The sequence below is a fragment of the Barbus barbus genome, assembly GCF_936440315.1.
Source record: "Barbus barbus genome assembly, chromosome: 6".
Lineage (NCBI taxonomy): Eukaryota > Metazoa > Chordata > Actinopteri > Cypriniformes > Cyprinidae > Barbus > Barbus barbus.
In genome coordinates this window covers 33,536,787-33,557,878 of record NC_136734.1, presented here as the reverse complement: position 1 = coordinate 33,557,878, position 21,092 = coordinate 33,536,787, and the positions used below count along the sequence as shown (strand labels likewise).

General features: G+C 36.8%; 3 protein-coding genes across 3 annotated transcripts; 1 reads left to right on the top strand and 2 right to left on the bottom strand.

The window, feature by feature from the left end:
• Positions 1-313: 313 nt before the first annotated feature.
• LOC306871377 (serine/threonine-protein kinase 36-like) lies at positions 314-10,355 on the bottom strand. The gene is made up of 20 exons (XM_079419238.1): positions 9,831-10,355; positions 9,366-9,506; positions 8,961-9,038; positions 8,480-8,610; positions 8,048-8,297; positions 7,737-7,830; positions 7,000-7,166; positions 6,581-6,750; positions 5,897-6,038; positions 5,685-5,804; positions 5,424-5,600; positions 5,001-5,092; positions 4,746-4,809; positions 4,508-4,618; positions 4,268-4,342; positions 3,308-3,425; positions 3,085-3,211; positions 2,777-2,951; positions 1,308-2,660; positions 314-1,048 (listed from the first exon to the last, which is right to left on the bottom strand). The coding sequence occupies exons 1-20, from the start codon at positions 9,912-9,914 to the stop codon at positions 929-931; spliced, it is 3,789 nt and encodes a 1,262-aa protein (XP_079275364.1). The 5' UTR covers positions 9,915-10,355; the 3' UTR covers positions 314-928.
• Positions 10,356-10,658: 303 nt separating this feature from the next.
• LOC306871376 (POU class 2 homeobox associating-factor 2-like) lies at positions 10,659-17,816 on the bottom strand. The gene is made up of 5 exons (XM_079419237.1): positions 17,629-17,816; positions 14,214-14,314; positions 13,038-13,080; positions 12,612-12,916; positions 10,659-11,448 (listed from the first exon to the last, which is right to left on the bottom strand). The coding sequence occupies exons 1-5, from the start codon at positions 17,639-17,641 to the stop codon at positions 11,032-11,034; spliced, it is 879 nt and encodes a 292-aa protein (XP_079275363.1). The 5' UTR covers positions 17,642-17,816; the 3' UTR covers positions 10,659-11,031.
• A 1,008-nt stretch (positions 17,817-18,824) lies between these two features.
• On the top strand, positions 18,825-20,025 carry LOC306871027 (uncharacterized protein). The gene is made up of 2 exons (XM_079418683.1): positions 18,825-18,887; positions 18,971-20,025. The coding sequence occupies exon 2, from the start codon at positions 18,972-18,974 to the stop codon at positions 19,581-19,583; it is 612 nt and encodes a 203-aa protein (XP_079274809.1). The 5' UTR covers positions 18,825-18,887; position 18,971; the 3' UTR covers positions 19,584-20,025.
• Positions 20,026-21,092: the final 1,067 nt, after the last annotated feature.

Sequence of the window (21,092 nt, the reverse complement as noted above, 5' to 3'; positions counted from 1 at the left end):
GTGTTCGTTTAGTCAAAAAATCTGATTGTTCACAGGAAAGTTTCTTTTAATATGTATCTAAAATTATCATTTAATTTAGATTGAATCGTTCTTCCTAACAACAAACGGTGGCCTGATTAAATGCGGAGTAGCTACTTACACGTCAAAATGCTTTTCTTGTGACAAACACGTTTGAAAAGTAAAAGTTTCAATTTTAGGTCGTTCGGTCCCAGATAAAATAGCCATCTCAGAAACAAAACAAACTTACAGAGAAAGATTTGTCAAGTTAAAACAAAAAAAGCGAAACTAAATCACACGTAACAGACAGGACAAACACATTTATGAAATTCTGTTTATTCATTTATTTAAGGATTTGTATAACGGAGACAAAAAAATAAGAATGTGACTAATGAAATCCGAATATCACATTTTATCCCCCGTAAAGACTTACATTTGCGTCATTACAATATATCCTTTAGGAAACACCGATTTTCTTTTCGAAACAGATACAATTAATTTTTTTGAGCTGGGCTAAATTTATATAAAATAATAGGAAATAATAAATACAAACAAGTAAGGCTGCGAAACAGTCACAAATACAAAAAATCATAAAAATACAAGTGCAGTTTTGTTATTATATACAGAAGAAAAAGCTAACAATCTTAAATATAGGCTATGTGGGTGAATCAAAATTGCAAACATTCGCTGAATAATAATAAAAAATCCTTACATTTGAAGTATATCTAAAAGCAAGGTATAATGTTTATTTTTGGAGGATGTTTGAGTTACAGCCATTTTCTCAGAATATATAGTCGAACTCTTTTGATCACAGATCAAATAAATACAGACAAAAAGAAAGCTTTTCCAGCCACAGACGCAGCCAGCAATCCATATTTGAAAAATGTGAAATTACATCCTCTCTCTTACACACAAACTATGAGGCTGATGTTTATGTTTTTCCTTCATCCGACCCGTCCAACTTGCTGACAAGCCATTGATAATCCCTCTGAAATAAAGAGCTTTGGGACGTGTGACTGAGTTTTCTTCCTGCATCTAGAGACCTCAGAGCCTTGAGGAAAGGAAGGGAAAAATGTGAAAATGACAGTAAGGATTTTTTTTTACCAGCTTTGTCTGTCTTTCAGTTTTTTTGCACAATTGTCAAAATGATGCAATACAGCACAAAAGCAGCTCTATATTCATTTTCCATCAGTGCTTAAATACAATTCACTGAGGACTGCACTCTTTGCACAACCATCTATTTTGTGAAAGTGTAATGTACACCATGACTATACACCCCAAACATCTAAACTGATTCATATTGCTCTTACCTGCAGTAATGTGTTTTGTTGGCTAAACACACGCAGAGTGGCCACAGCCACCCGTCGCACTGCATGATGGGAATCATTACAGGCAGTCTGGAGAATCATGCCTGGAGCATCTGCATTGAGAAGTGCTCCATCCCCTCCGCCAAACGCAGCCAGGTTAGCCAAAGCCCCACAGCAGTGCTGTCGTATGACATTATCAGCATCTGACAGCAGAGACACGAGGGGACGGGCAGCTCCTATGGTGAGCTCTATCCATATGTCTCTCTGACTATGTCTGACGCCTTCCATTGCTGGTGTCCTCCTCAATTTGTCTTGTACTGACAAGGCATTATCTTCAGTCGTGTTCTTGAAACTTTTATTAGAAAGAGTTAGATCGTTTTTTTCCATTACACTCAGCCAGTTTCCCACCGCCTTGCAGGCTGTCCTACGAACGGACGGAGCAGGATCACACAAGCAACCTAACAGATCTTGGAATAAGTCAAACTTTGATTCACCAATGACCTGCCTGGCACCTGAGCCCAGTAAGCCGCAGCAGGCCGCTCGTATTCCATCATTGCGGTGACGCAATGCAAACCGCAGTTCGGTGGTTTCGACAGGAAAAAAGAAGGAAGACTGTTGGGTGAGATGACGTGTTAGTTGGGAGAGAAGGATAAGGAGTTCCACTGCGCACCCACTGAGAAGTTCACTTTGTAGCAGAACAGCCAACAGAGAACCTGCTGTTCTGACCTCTTCTGGTGAGGATCGAATTTTAGCCGTGGAGATCTTGGGGTGATCACAACTTCTTAATTCCTCCAGACTGTCTATAAGCCAGCTGATGCTGCACCCTGGCTGAGGTGAGAGGTCTTGGAGACGTCCTGCAGAACTGCCATGGGTCTCCAAACTGTCCATGAGCTCTTCTATACAACCGCTCTGCTGCTCTATTTTATTTCTTAGTTGTTCCATGGTGTTCTGTGGATATATTTTGGTTTTTGGTTGGACCTCTCTGATTTTCTCAGTCTTGTTTCTGGATGGCTGGTATTGCGTCTTTATGGAATAATTTTTTTCCTTAGATGCACCTATGTTGCCTTTGAGCCGTTCTAACTTCTTTGATTTGATGTCACCTTTGATATGATCTATCTTGGTTTTCTTTGCGATTCCATTGCTCTTAATTCGCTCCACACCATTCCCGAAGTGGTTAAGTTGATTCTGAGTGTGGTCTGCTCCATTGTCTGAGCCTTCTGTGCTGTAAGGGAGGAAAGCGGAGGCCTGGGCTGCAGTGATAAGGCATGGAGCAGTGTGCTGCGGGTCAGATACCAGCAGACGATTCAGAAGACACAACGGAAGCTCCACCAGGGCAATGGGAAGAGTTTGAATCATCTGAACGAGAAGACAAGTCAGCAAAAAAGTGCAAAACACAATAATTACATTTCTGATATTTCAATGGACAGACACATCAGCCATCTGAAATACTTAAGCATTTCATAAAACCATACCTTAACTAGACCGGCCACAATATTTGAGCTTTGATACGATTGGAGAACAGAAAGAAGTTTTTCTAGGGGTAACTCCAGAGAGAAGGGGATGCAGAGAAGATGACAGCTCATCACTGATAGGCTGTTTATTTCTGAGTCACCCCAGAAAAGACCGCGCTCAAGCAAGGAAGCGCTGCTGTGAAGTATGAAATGAGAAATACACTGTAAACTTATTTGATGCATTTCAAATAAACACTAAATATACAAACAAACAGAGAGAAACTGTTTGACACCATTAGTAAGTTATAAAGGCAATGTTTGAAGCTCACCAACTGGTGGTGAGAAGGTGGCTGAGGGCAGAGGAGAAGTTTGTGGAGTCATCTGACAGGAGAGCCATACAGTTATACGGATCGCTGGAGAAAACCAATAAAGCGAGAGAAAGAAACGCGTACAGACCTGCACAAAAAACAGAGACAAATGTATGTTATTAAATTACTGGCATATTAAAACTGCAATACAGAAATAAGTCAATGTTCTCTTGATGTTCAGTACCGTTAGGAGAGAAATGGCATCTCTGGGACATTGTGTTTTCCAGAGAGGCGTTCACTTTAGCCCACAAGCAGAGCCAAAGCTCTGAGTCCTTAAAGTCAAGCAGTAGGCTGCTTTCACACTTTCATCAGTGAAGAAAAAAATTAGTAATTAGACAGCCTACTAAAATCAGCATGAAATGAAAATTCATTTTTGTAAATGCATATTATTGAACTTATTGTGAAAGACTGATTCATGCATGCGTCTTATTTTAAAAATTTTGACCTTATAACTTTTAATCAAATTTTCATAACTTAATTTTCTGGTAAATCTACAGACAGTCAAGCTCGCATTCAGTTTTAGTGCAACGTCCACATCTCAAAATTCAATCAACAACCAATAAAAAGAAAAAAGTCCCCAGTTACATTTTTTTCTTTCGATAATTCATTACACTGGGATTTATGGCACAAAACAGAAAAAAAATATACAATCCTAATTTCATTTTATTGTGACTTTAACACAATAGATATAACTGTTTTTTTGAGTGATACAGTGTTTTATGTTTAAGTGTCCCATAACAATGTGGCAAACTAATTTTAATTGTTGATTTATTTATGAATTAACTAAATAACTAATAACAATTAAATGATAATTATACATCAACAATATTTATATTTTCTCAATAATAATTTCATTTTGTAATATATTTTCATATTACATAATGTAAGTATATAAGACTCATTGTTAAACTCAACATTTTCCAACGTAAGAACGGACAGCTGTTAACAAAAGTTAAGTAACACATTAGTTCCTTTATCTGTAAATGCCATTGTTGGATGCTATTCAGTTGAGGATTCAACTGGTGTGTTTTTTTTGTACATTTAATATGAAACAATCGAAAACCAATTAATCCGACAAACTGATCATCTGTCTCTCTAAACAACAAAGCACAGATTTTAGGAGAATTAATCTGAGAGGAATTACCTCAGATAGTCTGTGGAGAATCAGTGACAGAAGGCCATCACACATGCCCCAACCTGCAGGTAAGGGGTTATGTGCCTATAAGAACGGGAGAGAGAGCAGACAGATGGTGGGAGGGGGAGAGGAAAAGAATGAGAGAGAAAGAGAGTAGGGAATGACTACACTGGATTTCATCACATCAGTGACATTAATTACTCCAAACAGAGTTAACCCTTATTCACAGTATAAATAATGAAACTATACCTCTGCTGTGTCTGTCAAAATATTCCCCAAAAAGGCTGTAAGCCTTTCCATACTGACATTCACAGATATACCACGGCGAGTGAACAAGGTTAAGACTGCTGTTGCCAAAAGCTGTAGGAGAGACCACAAAATCACAACTGTAATGCAAATGAAACTAGACATCCTACGATTGTTGTACTTCATTTTTCCAGTTTAAAAGTGCATTTGACACAAACTAGAGAGAGCTAGAGACACTTACCGCTGAACGCTTTGGGTCTCGACAGAGAAATACCGATATAAACAGCTGACAGAGATCCTCAGCTCTGATGAGAGAAAATATTTTTCATGAAATAACACTAAGATTAAAATTTCACTACAAGCCCAGCAGCAGTTGGGATAACAACAGTCAAAAGTTGGCCAATAGATTTACTGAAATAATGAAAGTAAAAACAATTTCAGTGTAGGGAAAAAATGTATTTTAGGTTTACATTAAAAACAATTCATAAATCCATACCTTCTCCCCTTTATCTCCCAGCCTAGGCTCTTTTCCAGGTACATTATGAGCACATTCATCAGATCTCCCAATACTATCTCACCCTGAGACTCCTTTAGCAAAAACAATAATAATAATAAAAAAAAAATAAATAAAAAAAATTAGAAATCATGTATGAGCTTCCATAGATTAAATTAAATTATTAAAAGTATAGATTAAATTAAATTATTAAAAGTATAAATTAAATTAAATTATTACAATTATTAAAAATAATCTCTATTACATTTTATTTCACAATTAATAATTAACGTTTTTAATCAAATTAAAAACAAACTATTATTTAAAAATGTTTAAAAGAATACATAACATATAGAATGTATATATTCCTTTTTGTGCCCTCTATACACATATGTGAAGAACATAATGTATTCACATTTTTCTGACCTGCATTAGATCTGGAATGTTCAGGATGTCTTCAATCAGACTGAACAGTAGATGAGGCAGTTCCAGCTCTTTGCCCAATGTTTCAACATCACCAGACTGACAGCTCTGAACAATGTTCCTGAGGATCTTTAGTGGCTGTAGAGTTGAAGAGGCCTCTTCACCCCTCCTGACCAATAGCTGGACAGATCCGTGAGTCTTTAAACACTAATTCACACTCACTTGCCAATTTCAAATGTCTTGTGACATTTAACAGAATGTTACCTGTTTTTTGGTTACAAGCAACTTGGTCTTTAACCTCTGAAGAATGGAAGTGTTTACAGGGACCTTATCACTTAATTCAATCAATCGTTGCCACTCAGAATCACTGTCGATATCTTGTTCCTGCATGATGAACAGAGTTATATTTAGTGGGAGATATTAGCAGTTGGCTGCTTTTAAATTTGCATTATAAATTTGAATTATTACAAAACAACCTCACTGTCCATCCTGACAGAAGCCAGACTGGTCCGTCCGTGTCCAGGGCGCTTCAGGACCTGCCGGGGTCCCACCTCAACCGAAGGGAACTCCCTCTCATAGTCTCTACTGATCTGGCCTTTATGTGGAGCTGACCGCACTCTAAAAACAAAAAGGAATGTGGGGATTACAGTATTTATTGCCATGTCAACATCACAGGCTATTACATGGCAAATACAGATTCGACATTCAATAAACAATATAATAAATACAGACATTTTATATAATTCAATTTAGAAGCTAAGCACATTTGTATACACAACTCTATAAAAAAATTATTTAAATATACTTGTGATCATTTTTTTTTGTTTAATTTTCTGGTCCATCTTACAAAAAAAAAGAACATGGGGAAGAGGGCCATTAAGAGTTATTTTATGTTGGCTAGTTCTATAACAAATTTACATTTGATAATGCATTTGCGATGTGTTTTTAGCTTTTAGAAATAGGATTGTTCACAATATCTTTTATCCTTGGTTTAAACAGGTTTTTGACCATCTTAGTTCACTACATTTGCTTTTATAATATATTCATTCCTTCACTCCAGTCAAAACATTATTTCCACTGTCACAGCAGCATTGTTAATATGCCCATTTTAAGTTGAGGCCCGCAGGTTTTCAAATTCAAATTCTAGGTGGAAATACTACCTGGTAACACTGTTGTCATTTGCTTGATGCTGATTGGTTGCTGGCTGAGATGAATTTTGATACACTGAAAAGGTGCTGCCCAATGAGTGGCCAGTGGTGGGGGCTCCTCCAGCAGAAGCTGTCTTACGGCGTGTCTGACTGGCGCGCGCAGCACTTCCACTCGCAATCTCCTAGTAAAACAAGACCCAACAGTTTTATTATTTCACTTTATCAGAAATTGATACTTTCAGAGCTCCTCTCAGGCACATTTTCTCCATACTCGGTAATATAGTAAACAGTCAAATTTGCACAAAACAATAGCATTGATTTCATTTACATAAAAATCACACAGATCCACAACCCTTTAACAGAGGAAAACTAACAAAGACAAACTTCTTTGTTTATGCGTGCTGTTGTTCCCAGATGTAGTATGAGATTACCTGTCTGTTAATCTTCTCTTTCTCCCGAAGCTCTCTAGCTTTGCGCAGTAGTTTGCCCTCTCCGCTGCGTGCCGTTGTTTTCTCAGCAGTCTGCTGGTGTTTCAAGGCCTGTAGGTCGGGGCTGGGTGGGACTGTCAGGGGGTTGCTTGAACCCTCATCTGACACCACTACCAGAGCACACAACATGACAGAATAAGTTAGATAAATTCAAACTGTATCATTCTGAGATATACTGATCTAGATGACATAAAATGTATAATTTAAATTGTAGCGTTTTTTATTAGTTAAATGTTTGCAAAAAAAATAAAAAAATAAATTATATATATATATATAGATATATAGATTTACATAGGATAATATTTATACATTGCACTTTTGAGAGGACTGAATCATAGATCACTGTGTGTTTATTGTTAACTAAAACTACTTAAATGTTGTTAATTCAAATAAAGCTTAAATAAAATATAAATGTTAGATGAAAAACTTCTTTAAGTAAGCTCCCAAAGTAACGTTTCTAGTTTTTTGTTTAGATTAAGATGAAGCACTAAAATTACTAACTGGAAATAAATAAAAAATAGTATTATAAAGTATGCATGTGTGTGAATTTGCTTTTATTTTTTTCTTTCAATTTGCATTTTTATTTTAGTTAAATTATTAATTATAAATTTAAATTAGCAGGTATGTGTACACCGAAACATACTATTTCTTAGAATAATAAAAGTCTAAATATTCCTCACTCAAAACTCCATCTGCAACAAAAGGGTGATGAAGCAGGTCAGGCCATGACAACCTCTTCTCTGGGTCTTTCATTAGCAATCCCTTCAGAAAACTCTACATTAAGAGAACCCACAGACAAAAAAATTTGAGGATTTGAAATCCTGTACTATATATGATCCATCACTTAACATTACCAAAATCAGGACATACTGACATAAAGCAACACATCTACTTTTTTTTGGATCTCTGTGCCAACACAAAATCAAAATCAAGCTAATTTGGTGTAAAACAGAGTCAGAGGCGTTCATGTGAAAAGTCAACTACTCCGTACCAAGCAGTCTAGGCTCATGTTCTCTGGCCATTTCACTGGATCTCTCACTATAAGCTGCACCAGCTGAAAGATGGAGTTGGTGTAGAACGGAGGCGCCCCCGTGTGGAGCTCATAGAGGATGCAGCCCAGAGACCAAAGGTCGGCTGAGTGGTCATAAGGTTTCTCTTCCACTAATTCCGGAGACATGTATAGAGGCGTCCCCTTAATAGAGGTCAACACCAAGGTGGACACACTCATGGCACGAGCAAATCTGTGAAGAGTCAAGAGAATGTAACACTACTATGCTATTAGAGATCACATTTGAGATTAAATTTAGCCTAAGCTTCCTCGAAAACTAGCATCCATTACTATTTTAGCTATTGAAAAATAAATAAATATAGAGAGGTACTAAAGTAGTTTGAACTTATATTTGCACCAGTTGGTAACACTAACCCAAAGTCACAGAGCTTTACTACTCCTCCTTTTCCCAGCAGGATGTTTTGTGGTTTCATGTCACGGTGCAAAATGCGATGGGAGTGCAGATAATACAGGGCAGAAACAAGCTGGCAGGCTATTTCACGCACCTACACAAGATATAAAATAACAGGTTAGCAGGTGAGTGTATCGCAGTTAGGAGGTCTGAGCAGCAAAAAATCCAGCATGCCATCAAATCAAAGAAATCAAAGAAATAAAAGGGATGAACTATGTGCATTTTTCAAAAATACATTTACTTTAGACTAAATGTTATGATGTTTATTCTAATTTGCATGGCATATTTTAACTTTTATATGCCTATTATAAGCTTTTAAAGTCTTTAAAGTTATCAAACGTAAACCAGGTCTTAGATAGTTCTAACTTATACACCACCATGAATAAATCAAATCTAATATGTTGGGCTGCCAGTTACTGTAAAACAGTGTGACCACTGATGTACCTGATTCTCAGGTAAACTCCCATCATCCTCCAGGATCTGAAACAGCTCACCCTCTGCATATTCAGTCACCACCACCACCTGCCAGAGGAATACATGCTCTAATTATTCCTCTGACACAAATTCAGGTTTTTTTTAACTGATATTTTTTTTCCGTTACACATTTTATGGGACGATCAAAGTCACAAGCTTACTGCATTTGTACCAATGCCAATATCCTAACGTCTACACAAACTACATTTTGTCAACAAGAATTATTCCCTAGAGATTTGAATGTGAAAATTGTGAACCCTGGGAGCTATGTTTCATTTCAACAAGCCGTTATACTGGAAGCACCCGGTAATGGTTAACACAGATGCAACAGTGGAAAATGTAACATGACTTGGGAGTAGGTCGTGACAATCATACCTCCCTCTCTGTCTCAAAGCTGTCTAAAAGCAGCACTATGTTGGGATGCTTAAGTCCCCTCATGATGTCAATCTCTCTTTTCAAACTGCGCAGGTCCTTATCTGAGCGGCCAACTTTGGGAATGAACTTCAGAGCCACGACCTAGAAAATAAAATGGGTTGATGTTACTCAGACAGAGAGAGAGAGAGAGAGAGAGAGAGAGACTCTGTCTTGAATAAAGTCAGTTAAGACGTGTTTTTAAATGTGTAGCTAAAGAAAATAAATTAGCCTTGAATGTAGAGAAAACAACTCCAAAACCTGAAGCATAGTTTACATTTATTGTAAACATCTAACGAAGTGACCAGCAAATGATTAAAATGTATCCCACGAGACTCTAAAATGCTTAATTCTGATTGGCTAACAGAAGTTTTAAACTGTTCCAAACAAAGCTAATTTGTGACATCTTGGCGCACATGCAGCGCTCACCTGGCCGCTAAACTTCCTGCGGCCTTTGTACACTCGGCCGAATGACCCTTCCCCGATAACCTCCAAAATATGGTACTGATCCATCGTCAGCGAGGAAGCCTTGACCCTGAGGAACAGTCCGGTGTCTTTTCAGGTAAAACGCTAGTGCAGGTCAGTATAAAGTGGACACACGTACGCATTTCATTTAGGCAGTGGCATGTTTCGCAATTGAATAATATAAGGAAAGCATGACAAACTAGGCTAAGCTAGCTAGTGTATGTTTTTTGTCTAAGATTGATTTAATAATGTGAGGCGTACGACAACAATGCAAAATAACGTCTATTTAACGACCCATACTCCCGAAGCTAAAGTTGGCTATAGTACTAGTACAAGAAACTTTAATGAAAAAACCTGTCTTTGAACAGCAATACAGTTAACGTTACACAATAAATGTAGAACAAACTTCAGAAAGTTTGACGTGCGCTGCTGTCCGGACGAACAAAAACAAAAAGCGCCTAGCAACGCGGTGGCTCACAAATAGAAGCCCTTATAAAAGTTACTACAAAATTAAATAGTGTACTTTGAATTGTATATTTTTAAATATACATTCATATTTTTTTTATTATTTTGACATTTTAATCGCTTGATAAACGTATGACTTATAAGAGATAAGTTGACCGAAGTGAGAGAAATTTGAACAGGCGATGTGTTTATGTCCTCATTCACTCCTGTCACTGGGGGGCCTTAACTTAACAACTCAGTGGCGTCCTAACAACAGCACTCGTATCCAGAGGTTTGTTCCTTAGAACGCCTATTCCGTTCTGATTTATAAAGATAACACACTTTCTTCAAGCAAAAACATGTTTATTTTTTATATTGGCATCCCTGACAAAAGTCTAACATACTTGGTTTTTTTAAAAAAAGTGTCATTTGGTGTTATTTGCGAGTTATATATTCGTGGCCAATCATTGAGGGCTTATGTTACAAGTGAAAATATAAGAAAGGAAAAAATGCATAATTAAACCTCGAATTATCTAAACTATCGGCACATACTTTGCTGTATCCTTAAGCAATACAAACAGTTTGAAATGGTATTTTGTGACCAGCATTTCTTGAGGTCATCTTTATGATGAACCTAAATAATCTCCTTCTCTATAAGAATATAGATGCTGTGTCATTGCAAAAGATCAGTCCACAGTCTTTGTATTGTCATTTAGGCCTCTTAAAAAGCCCTCCTAGTCTCATATGACAACCAGGAGCCAGTTCCATCATCTTTAGCCCAAGATGTAGTGTCACTGAGAGACACCACTCCACCACTAGCCTCATCTGAGGTGACGGGTGTCATCTTCACCACAGCCAGGTCTCCAGGTGTTGTCATGTACGGCGGACAGGAGTAGCTGGAAGCAGAGGTGTATGATGCTGATGGGTATGGGACATCTTCCAGGGGTTGTAGAGTATAAGCCTGAGAGCTGGATGGGATGGAGCTCCCACTGCGCCCTGAGGATAGACGGTATGGAGAGGAACTACCAGAGTCAGGCCCTCCCAGGGATGGTGAGTCTGCCACGGGGGCTGGACCCTCAGGACATATGACTTCTGACTGACTGACTGGGTCCTCCGATGGCTGATCCCAAGGGTCTCTCTGTAGTGTAGAGAAACACCATTGCTTATTATTCTTTTCATTCATTAATTTAGTTTTTAACATTAGAAAACAAGTCAGTGACGTGACGCTATTAATTTATTCAAAAATTCATTGTGATATGTCAGATTAATACAACTGAAGAAAAAAAGAAGAGAAGCCTAACAATAATTGAATTCTTAAAAAGAAAAATATCAAGTAGTTTGACAATCTTTTATTATTATTTTTGAACAAATATTAGCAAATATTTTGTTAATATATAAAAAAAATGTCTACAAATCCTGTGACGTGACCTTTTTTATGTTATGGTTGGTTATGTCAGGTTGTACACTACTGTTCAAAACTTTGGAGTCGGTAAGGTATTTTAATGTTTTGAAGGAAACCTCTTTTGCTCACCAGTGCAGTATTTATTTGCCCAAAAAATACAGCAAAAACAGTAATACTGTTTACTGTTACTAATAAAATTATTCCAATTTAAAATATTTAATGTGTAATTTATTTATGTGATGCAAAGCTGAATTTTCAGCATCATTACTCCAGTCTTCAATGTCACATGATCCTTCAGAAATCATTCTAATCAATCTGAGTTGGTGCTCAAGAAACATTTATTAATGTTGTAAAAGGTTGTGCTGCTTGATGTTTTTGTGGAAACTGTGATACATTTTTTTTCCAGAATTCTTTGACGAATCAAAAGTTTAAAAGAACATCATTTATTTGGAATGGAAATCTTTTGTAACATTATGCATGTCCTTAATGCCACTTTGATAAATTTAATGTGTCCTTAAAATAAAAGTATTAGATTAAATGTATTAATTTCTGGCCCTAAACTTTTGAGTGGTAATGTAAATGTCATGTGGTGTGAAACCAAAAAAACATATGATATTTATAAATAATATTTACAAATTCATTAATTATATTTCTTAATTAATTAAAAAAATGTGCTTGATAATGGCTAAGATGTGTACACATACTTATCTTCAAGGTGTAAATTCTTTTTTCTTTTTTTTAGAGCTATTAAATTGAAATGGTTTCAGTTTTCATAACCATATGAAACCAACATGAACACAAACAGAACTTAAAAGATTTGTTTTAGAGATTTTTCTTTTTCATGGAAACTCTTATACATCTTTGACCCAAATAATATCAGCTGTAGGAAGTGTAAATACCAAGTGCAAGTGTGACGATGTCTCTCCAGACAGACTTGGTAGTAGTGTTGGTAGTGTAGATGGTGGAAACAGTGACCCTCCACTGGTGGTATAAGATGTTGGCCCTCTGTAATCTCCATATGAATCAGGAGTGTAGTAGCTGTCGATAAAGGAAGGATAAGTGGAGGGGTGGTCGTACGAGAAGGCCTTGCTTCCCAGTGCCGAAGAGTAAGTGTCTGGTGAGTACTGCTTCATGGGATGGCAGAGCTCTGTGTCTGGGAGGAAGGATCTTCGCATACTGTAGTAACCAGGAAGCATATGCGACCCTGCAAGAGGAAGCAGGAAACTCTGTTAACTCCCTGATTCAAGATGAATTAGCCTCTCACTGAGCACGCCTGACTATCTAATTAGAGCTAGGTGTGTATAAGCTTTACCAGACGGACTCACCGGGCATTGGCACAAAAGCTGGCTGAGAGGAACTGCTGCTTGTCTGAAAACCAAAAATGTTAGAGAGTCAGTTGACACTAATACAGGCTGCCTATGTATGTGTGTTTCTCATAAACTTCACTTAAGAAGACAGCGTGTAATGAAGCTCCTCACGATGTAGAGGCAAAGAGAAACACAGAACCCCTGGTGGGCCGCTTTGTGTTTGCCTGATTTACAGCCAGTGAGAATATGGAGAAAAAGAGAGGAAGGCGCAAGTTTTAGTGCTTGTTCTGTTGAAAGCCAGGCAAATCATGTGGGAAGATATTTGAATATGATTTGCCAGTGTCACAACAGCGCTCCCCCCCTCGCTCTGAATGTACACTTCCCTCCGGTGGAGTGTGTACTCTTCTCTTGAGATATTGCCACAAGGATATAAAGAAATTATTGGATGACTGGGAACATATCCCAGTTGACTCTGCAACGTGCCGGAGAAGAACGCAGTGGAATTAAGTTAATTTGTTTAGTAGATATCGTTCTTTGTTAGAGACTTGCCGTCAATGCATGCCACATTCAGTAAAGGGAATTCTAATAGTATTTATTTCTATAATGAACTAGTGCTTTTTATTTATCATGTAGAATATGTAATGTGTATCTCTATGCTAGTCTGTTGTTCAGATATATATTGAGGCCAACCACCTCGGCATTTGCATGAACCGACTGGTCCATTAGTTTCAATAAGGACAGAAAACAAAACAACAGTAGACTTGAGCACAAGGCCTGTCTGTTCTTTTGTATTTTATAGCAAATCCCTCAGTGATAACCTCAGTTAAGGCTTGGGTTTGACTGTCTACTGGTAACAATACCTGTCTGTCCCCTTTCAGGAAGGTAGATCTGATTTTGGCAGGTGTTCCTGATATTTATCTCCCAAAAAAAAAAAAGTAACAAGGATATGACAAGCACGGATGCACTAAACAGCCCCCCCCCCTCGCTTTCAACAGAACAAGCACTAAAACTTTATACTTGTGTGAGAGATCTAACACTTTCTACTTATATTTGTTTGTATGCTGTGAATGTAAAGTTCTTGAATTCAGATACTGTCTATTGTATAAAGACAGAACACAACACTTATAGATATGGGATTATCAAGATAATATGTGAGAAAATCAGACCAGATGGTTAGAATGATGGCTAACTTACACTGAATCGGGGTGCATTTGTTTGTCGTAATCGCTTCTCTGCAAGAAGATCTTTGACTGTATGCTTGACTCTGACCCCTTGGTATACTCTCTTGGAATACTCTGTGGAGAGAAAGAAATGTATTTACAAATGTTTATGGCATAAGAAATAAAGAATAGCAAAGCACCACAAAAACACTGTACGCTGTTTGTTTAAAATAGTGCAAAGCAAAAATGCCATGCTTTCAGGAACCTTCTTGTTAATCTGATTTTCTTTAAGAATAAATGTACATAATGACTATGTATTTATAGGAATACATAATAAAGGCTTGCGAATAAAGTCTGTTCCAAAATCTTTCCACATTGATAGTGGCCTTATACTATAGAGCAGTCACTTTACAGTTTAACAAAACAACAATAGCTAAACAGTGTGGATATTTACAAGTCTTTTTTTGTGTGTGTGATAAAAAGAATATCAGACGGGCATATCTCTTTTGATAAAATTAAAATAAATTCACAGTAAGGTTGTTTTAAGTATCTTTTACGTAATTTCACGCAAAGAATGCTGAATAGAAACTACTAGTTTCATAGTCAATGTGACATTTTTGCAGAATCTTTAAAAACTATTTACCATTCACAGACAGTCCTTTCTATTTGAATCATTGATAAGTCATCATAAATGGTTATTAGTTTTGTTATAGCGCTTAAATTAATGATGAATCATGAATTGTTATACCTACGCAACCATTCTGATAGTATGGTTTTATTGAAGATTTTTTGTTTGTCTTGATTTTTAATGTGCTTAAACACACTTAACATACACCATATTGCCAAAAGTATTGGGTCATCCCCTTCTAATGAACAGCTTTGACTACTTTAGTAATTTCCATGAGTACAATGTTTAAGCATATAATGATATTCTAGGGAATTGTGTGCTTCTAATTTTATAGCAACAGTTTGGACAGGACCTTTTTCTATTCTAACATGACAGTGCCTCTGTGTATAAGGCATGGTTCAAAAAGACATGACTGATTCAGTCAGTGTGGAAGAACTTGACTGGTCTGCAGAAAGCCAAGTCCTGATCCCAGCTGAACACCTCTGGTGTGACTTTAAATGCAGACCTTGAGCCAAAAACTCATCACCAAACACCAATGACTTGTACATAAGGGTTCTGTGATTTTAGACACGTCCAAAACTGTTGCAACAGAGATGGAAATACAATTTTTAAATACATGAACTATGTTTCCATCTTTGTTGCCACAGTTTTGTAAGTGCCTTTTTCTGTTCTAAAGAAGGGGGTGTCACAATACTTTTGCCCATATAGTGTCTATACAAGTCATTGGTGTTTGGTGATGAGTTTTTGGCTCAAGGTCTGCATTTAAAGTCACACCAGAGGTGTTCAGCTGGGATCAGGACTTGGCTTTCTGCAGACCAGTCAAGTTCTTCCACACTGACTGAATCAATCGTCTTTATGAACTGTGCCTTATACACAGAGGCACTGTCATGTTAGAATAGAAAAGGGTCCTGTTCAAACTGTTGCTATAAAATTAGAAGCACACAATTCCCTAGAATATCATTATATGCTTTAACATTAAACATGGTACTCATAGAAATTATTAAAGTAGTCAAACCTGTTCATTAGAAGGGGGTGACCCAATACTTTTGGCAATATAGTGTATGTAGGGTTCCCCAGTAACTCTTGTTCAAAGGGTTTTGAATCTGCACTGAAAAAAAAAAAAAAAAATCATGTAGAAACAATTTTCCCTCAGAAATTGCTAGTAAATTCCACAAATGCAAGTAATAGACTGAATAAACATTTTGAAGTTGAAAGACTGAAAAAACTACTCCAGTAATTTTTTTACAACTTCAATAACAAAAATTCAAAAACTTACTACAAAAATTAATAACCAGTAATACAGACCTAAGCAAATTTAATTACTGCTAATTCAAACCTTTTTTTGTTTTGATTAAAACTTGTAACTTATTTGATTTTTTTTTTACATTATAAAATATATTTTTTTAAGTTATTATAATTAGACTGAATAAAAGCAGACAGATTTTTATTGCTTAGACCATTAAGTTCTTGAAATAAAATCTTCATGCAAATAAGATCTATAAAATGTGTTAAATATAAACTTCTGTGTGTTTTAAACAGTATGCATTTCTTATAAATAGTAATACCAGTCAGGAAATTGATTCACGGTCTTATGTGTTCTTTTGTTGATGAGATAGCATGGTGTAAACTGTGAGTAAAACAGGTGTAATGCACTCTAAGTGCTCTTGATTAACAATTATGCATGAGTTTAAACAGAATATACACATTATGTTAGAGTTCATTTTCTGCTTAGTGGAGATTCCATTCCTGTAGAACAGTACAACTCTGTTCAAACATTACCCACTTAATGTCTTAACTTTCAGTAGAAAACAACACAAGTAAAATGTCTATCTCTAGATTGAGAATTCCTACTGTAAATCTGTCAATGTACAGTAACTGGGAGCACACACTTCACACCCAAGCCTGAGGAAAAATCATTGCAAAACACTTAATATGCAGTATTGATATAGTTTTAGATCTTTGTTTCAAATTCAGATGCTTAGGCAAACAGGCGTTCTCAGTGATAGACTAATATCTTGTCTTTCTCAGACACACACCTGTGGTTTAGGGTGTGCACTCACAGTCGTTTAGCCCGATGTAATAATCCACCCGTTAACAGCCATAAATGGCAGTAGGCTACTTGACAGAACGAGACAAAAGAGGGTTTGAAATGCTTTGGGATAGATTGCAGAAAACGTCTACATTTAGTCATATAATGCTATTTACTACACACTTAGGTCTCTAAGAACACTGTGTTATAGTCACCTGAGTCGAAACAAATTCTTAGAAAACAAAAGCGTGTCAAAAACACTGATGTAGCCTACACACATTATTTTTTTGTTTACTTACAATTTCTCTTAGCTTTTTAATTACGTAATACGTTTATCACAGTTTATGAAAAACCCATATTCCAAAGCACTTATTTGCACGTGTCAGTTGTTATACTTTAAAATGTAGCCTATTTAAAGTTTGTTTTATTTATTTTTTACGTTTTACAACAGGGCCAAGAAAGGTTTTTAAAAAATTTACATTTCAGAGAGACATTTTCGTCAGACAAGATAGATTTAGCCTATAGCTTTTTTTTTATATAGCCCACATTTAGATGAAAAGAGCGAACAAATGTGCTATTAGACTATATACAACTATATACAAATATGCTATTGTTGACATTTGTAACACAACGGTGTTTAATTATAATTTACGAATACTTACATGGAGCACATTTAATATAAATGTAACTACAGCCCCAACAGTAACGCATTACAAATTGAACACCGAACAAAATTAAATATAGTATGAAAATATTATTTTCTTTTTCACGTACAATCTCAATAACTCTCACCTGTCTCCATCATAATTTTAGCCGTGCGCTGTGAGGTTTCTCAGTTCTTCAGTTTTGTTTTCTGTTCCAGCAGAACTTATACACCACATTCATTATATCAAAGGAAGAAAGAAGATTTATAAAGCTAAGTAGACATATGCATGGTCAAGCTCACGCACCTCTATTCATACCCTTCACATGGTTTCGCTTGTGAAGCCTTCATCATTTGGTTAAATGCAAATAAATGGCTTGGAGACGTTTCTTAATAATTTGCATCGACTGTAGATCAGAGTACACTATTAAAGCTGCACTGTTGAAAAAATGGAGAGTGTGACAGCCCTAAAAGCGTATATGCGAGGAAAATGAGGAAGAACAAAGAGGAAGGTCATTTTTCTTACACATTAAGATGAAGACAAGTGAAAATATCTAATATCCAAAATCTAAAAATCTCTGGTTTCGGGTGGTTATTTATTATGTTTTTTTTTTTTTTTTTTTAACAGAGGCCCTGTGTCAAAAACTTTCTTTTCAGAGGAAATTAGGTGGGATATGGGGTACCCTGGTGGATAGGCTATGTAAAGACTGGTTTAAAACCCAAGGATGGATTATTTAGTTTATCACCACTGGATAATAATAGCCTAATAATAATAGCTAAACCAAATAAAGGATATAACCTAATTTTTTAAGAACTAAGTTTGTTTCATGAACATTTTACGGTAAATCAAAGTTATAGGCTAAAGCAGGGGTGGCGAAACGTCGGGCCTGGAGAGCCGCAGCCCTGCAGAGTTTTGCTTCAACCCTAATCAAACACATCTGAACAAGCTAATCAAGGTCTGAAGGGTTACTAGAAAGCTACAGGCAGGTGAGTTTTAATTAGGCTTGGAGCTGAACTCTGCAGGGCTGCGGCTCTCCAGGCCACCCCAGGGCTAAAGGATGGTTGATCAAATGATAAAAAGTTTTGTTACAGTGCATAAGAAAGGCAAAGATGTTCCAGAGGAACTGTAGCCTATCTGTAAGAATTTACTTTATATAGCCTAATTTAAAAGTTGTCATGAGAATGTTAAATATTTTGGTTCCTTTAGAAATAATCAAGAACCACGTTTTTATAAAACATCTTGGCCTATAAAACATCCTTTGTGTGTTAGTGTTAAGATTTAACATCTGTTGTATGGTAAGCCTCTCGACGATTACAAAAGGAAATCTCGCGTTTTTTTTCTTTTCTTTCTTATGCAACGAAATCGAAAGTAGAAAGTTACCGGGTGGCACAGAAGATCTTGTAGGAGGTGAGCAAATGAGTATATTTTAAAACATAAAACGTTGTTTTAGTGGATGTTAATACCAATTTAATCTTCGCATTCAATCTTAGAATGGAGAGAGGAGTGTCTTTCTGTGGCTGGAAAGCTGTTACAGACAGGAGTAAATCTCTGTCCGAGAACCAGGAACCGAAGTCAGGCCGAATATATACAATGTTCCACAGCACACATTTGACAAACGCCAAAACCATCATTGATAAAGGATTTGAACCCTCTAAAGATGGAATGCCCGGGGTTTATGTCAGTCGTAACATTGAGAAAGCTAAATGTTACCCACTTAATACTGACAAGAAGGACAAAGTCGTTTTCAAACTGAGGGTGCTTGTGGGAAAAGTGAAGAAAATAGACTCTGACAATCATCCTCTCCACAAATCGTGGCACAGCAACGGGTACGACTGCGCGTGGGTTCCACCAAACAGCAACATCTCCACCATCAAGTCTGGTCGCGAGGAGGACTGCGTGTGGGACCCCAAGCGCATCAGTGTGGTTGACGTAGCGTGCTGTGTGGATGACACTAAACGCAAGGAGCTTCGATGGATGATTCGCAGAAAGATGAAAACTGAAGGCTGCGATCTGTGCCATCTCAATGCTTCTGATGGCCATGACATTCAGCCGTGCTGGGAGTGCCAGGAAGACATCTACCCTTTTCAGGGAAAACGTGTGTAAAAAGCAGGTTTAGAAAGAGACGCATGTAACTCTCACCCTGTATCTTTCAGATTATCAACATAAAAAGGTCCCCAGACCTCTGTGTTTCTGACATCTGTGTTAAGGTGTAGGCCAATATTTTTGTAGCCTGTTTAACTTATGTAGACTAAATGCTACTTGTGCCACTTATCTCTTTGTTGTTTGTAATTGTGTTAACAGAAGTTGAAAGTTTCATTATCAATCAAACATGTCATTGTTTCACATTATGTGTTGCCTAAACTGAGACCCTTAATGTTATTATGATGAACTGATCTGTTAAATTATATGATATGCCTCCATTTTGAATTTTTTTTTTCTCTGGTGTTTATTTATTAAAAAAAAATTTCTATGGTGCCACTTAAATCACTAAAAATCTCTATTTTACACTTTGTTGCTTTGTTGCTATTTTACACTTTGTTGTTGGAAAAAAAAAAAAAAAACTGACTTGGAGGCAGAAAAGGAATGCATAGCCTGATTCAAGCTATTTAGGCTAAATCTTAAAACTATATTGCATGTTGTATTTTTATTGCACGTAGGATTTGAAACATTTCTAATAATCTTACATTCTTGTTCAATTGCTTATTCTTTCAGTTCGTCCACAAATATTTAGTAGGCTATTTCAAGTTTACAATGATTTTTCATTAGGCCTAAAATATGAGTTTAAATAAACCGAATGTTGTTTCGTTTTAATGGAGATTTGAAAAAATACATAGTCTATAAAAATTTCTCACTAACTGTTTTAATTGTTTACCATTTATCACCTATAGAACAGGGAAAAAAGCATGGTCATATTTTTGGCCCTGTAACTTGCGGATCAGAAAGGGCTATTGTTTGTTAGATGATAATCTGATTAGAGTCAAGTGGATTAGACAGACTGCAAACGTCGATAGCAACGACATGCGATGCAAACACCATTTCAGTGATAATATTGGTATACTTACCATCTCATAGACAGCTTTTGGGCGCATCTACCGAGGAGCGTCTCACTGCAGCCCACAAGGTCCAGGAGGCGTGGTTGGATCCTCCCACCTTACATTTACCTAAACCTACCCATCTCCAGGCCCTGATCCATAAACCCACCCCATCTCCACCCCTAAACCTACCAATATGATGTCACACTTGGATGTGGGCGGGGTTGGATGTCCAAAAAAGGATGCAGCGAGCCCTAATTGCATCTACCTGACGATGTGCAGTGAAGGAGATTGTTTCAGTCACGGATGGTTTAATTAATGATCATCTGGAACTGTGACCTCTCATTTGCTCACTACCTCGCTGAAACAGTAAATTTTCCCTCAAATTTTTTTTTTCTATTGGTGAGTATATCAGACTAAAATATGATAATGCTGTAGTTCATGGCACAACAAGGAACATAAATGATTAAATATTAGGCTATTTAATTATTTTGAATCATTATATTTTATACGGATTACGATCTGTCACATAAAATATGCAATAAAGAGATTAAAACAAAATGTTTACCTGAAAAACAAG

Coding starts and splice junctions, on each gene's coding strand:
- LOC306871376 (XM_079419237.1), bottom strand. Junction 12,917..13,037: donor AGCTTTTGTGCCAATGCCCG/GTGAGTCCGTCT, acceptor TTCCTCTTGCAG/GGTCGCATATGCTTCCTGGT. Junction 11,449..12,611: donor CATCGTCACACTTGCACTTG/GTATTTACACTT, acceptor TCTACACTACAG/AGAGACCCTTGGGATCAGCC.
- LOC306871377 (XM_079419238.1), bottom strand. CDS start 9,914: ATGGATCAGTACCATATTTTGGAGGTTATCGGGGAAGGGTCATTCGGC. Junction 8,611..8,960: donor GGAGTTTACCTGAGAATCAG/GTACATCAGTGG, acceptor TATCTTGTGTAG/GTGCGTGAAATAGCCTGCCA. Junction 4,810..5,000: donor TGGGAGATAAAGGGGAGAAG/GTATGGATTTAT, acceptor TTCTCTCATCAG/AGCTGAGGATCTCTGTCAGC.
- LOC306871027 (XM_079418683.1), top strand. CDS start 18,972: ATGGAGAGAGGAGTGTCTTTCTGTGGCTGGAAAGCTGTTACAGACAGG.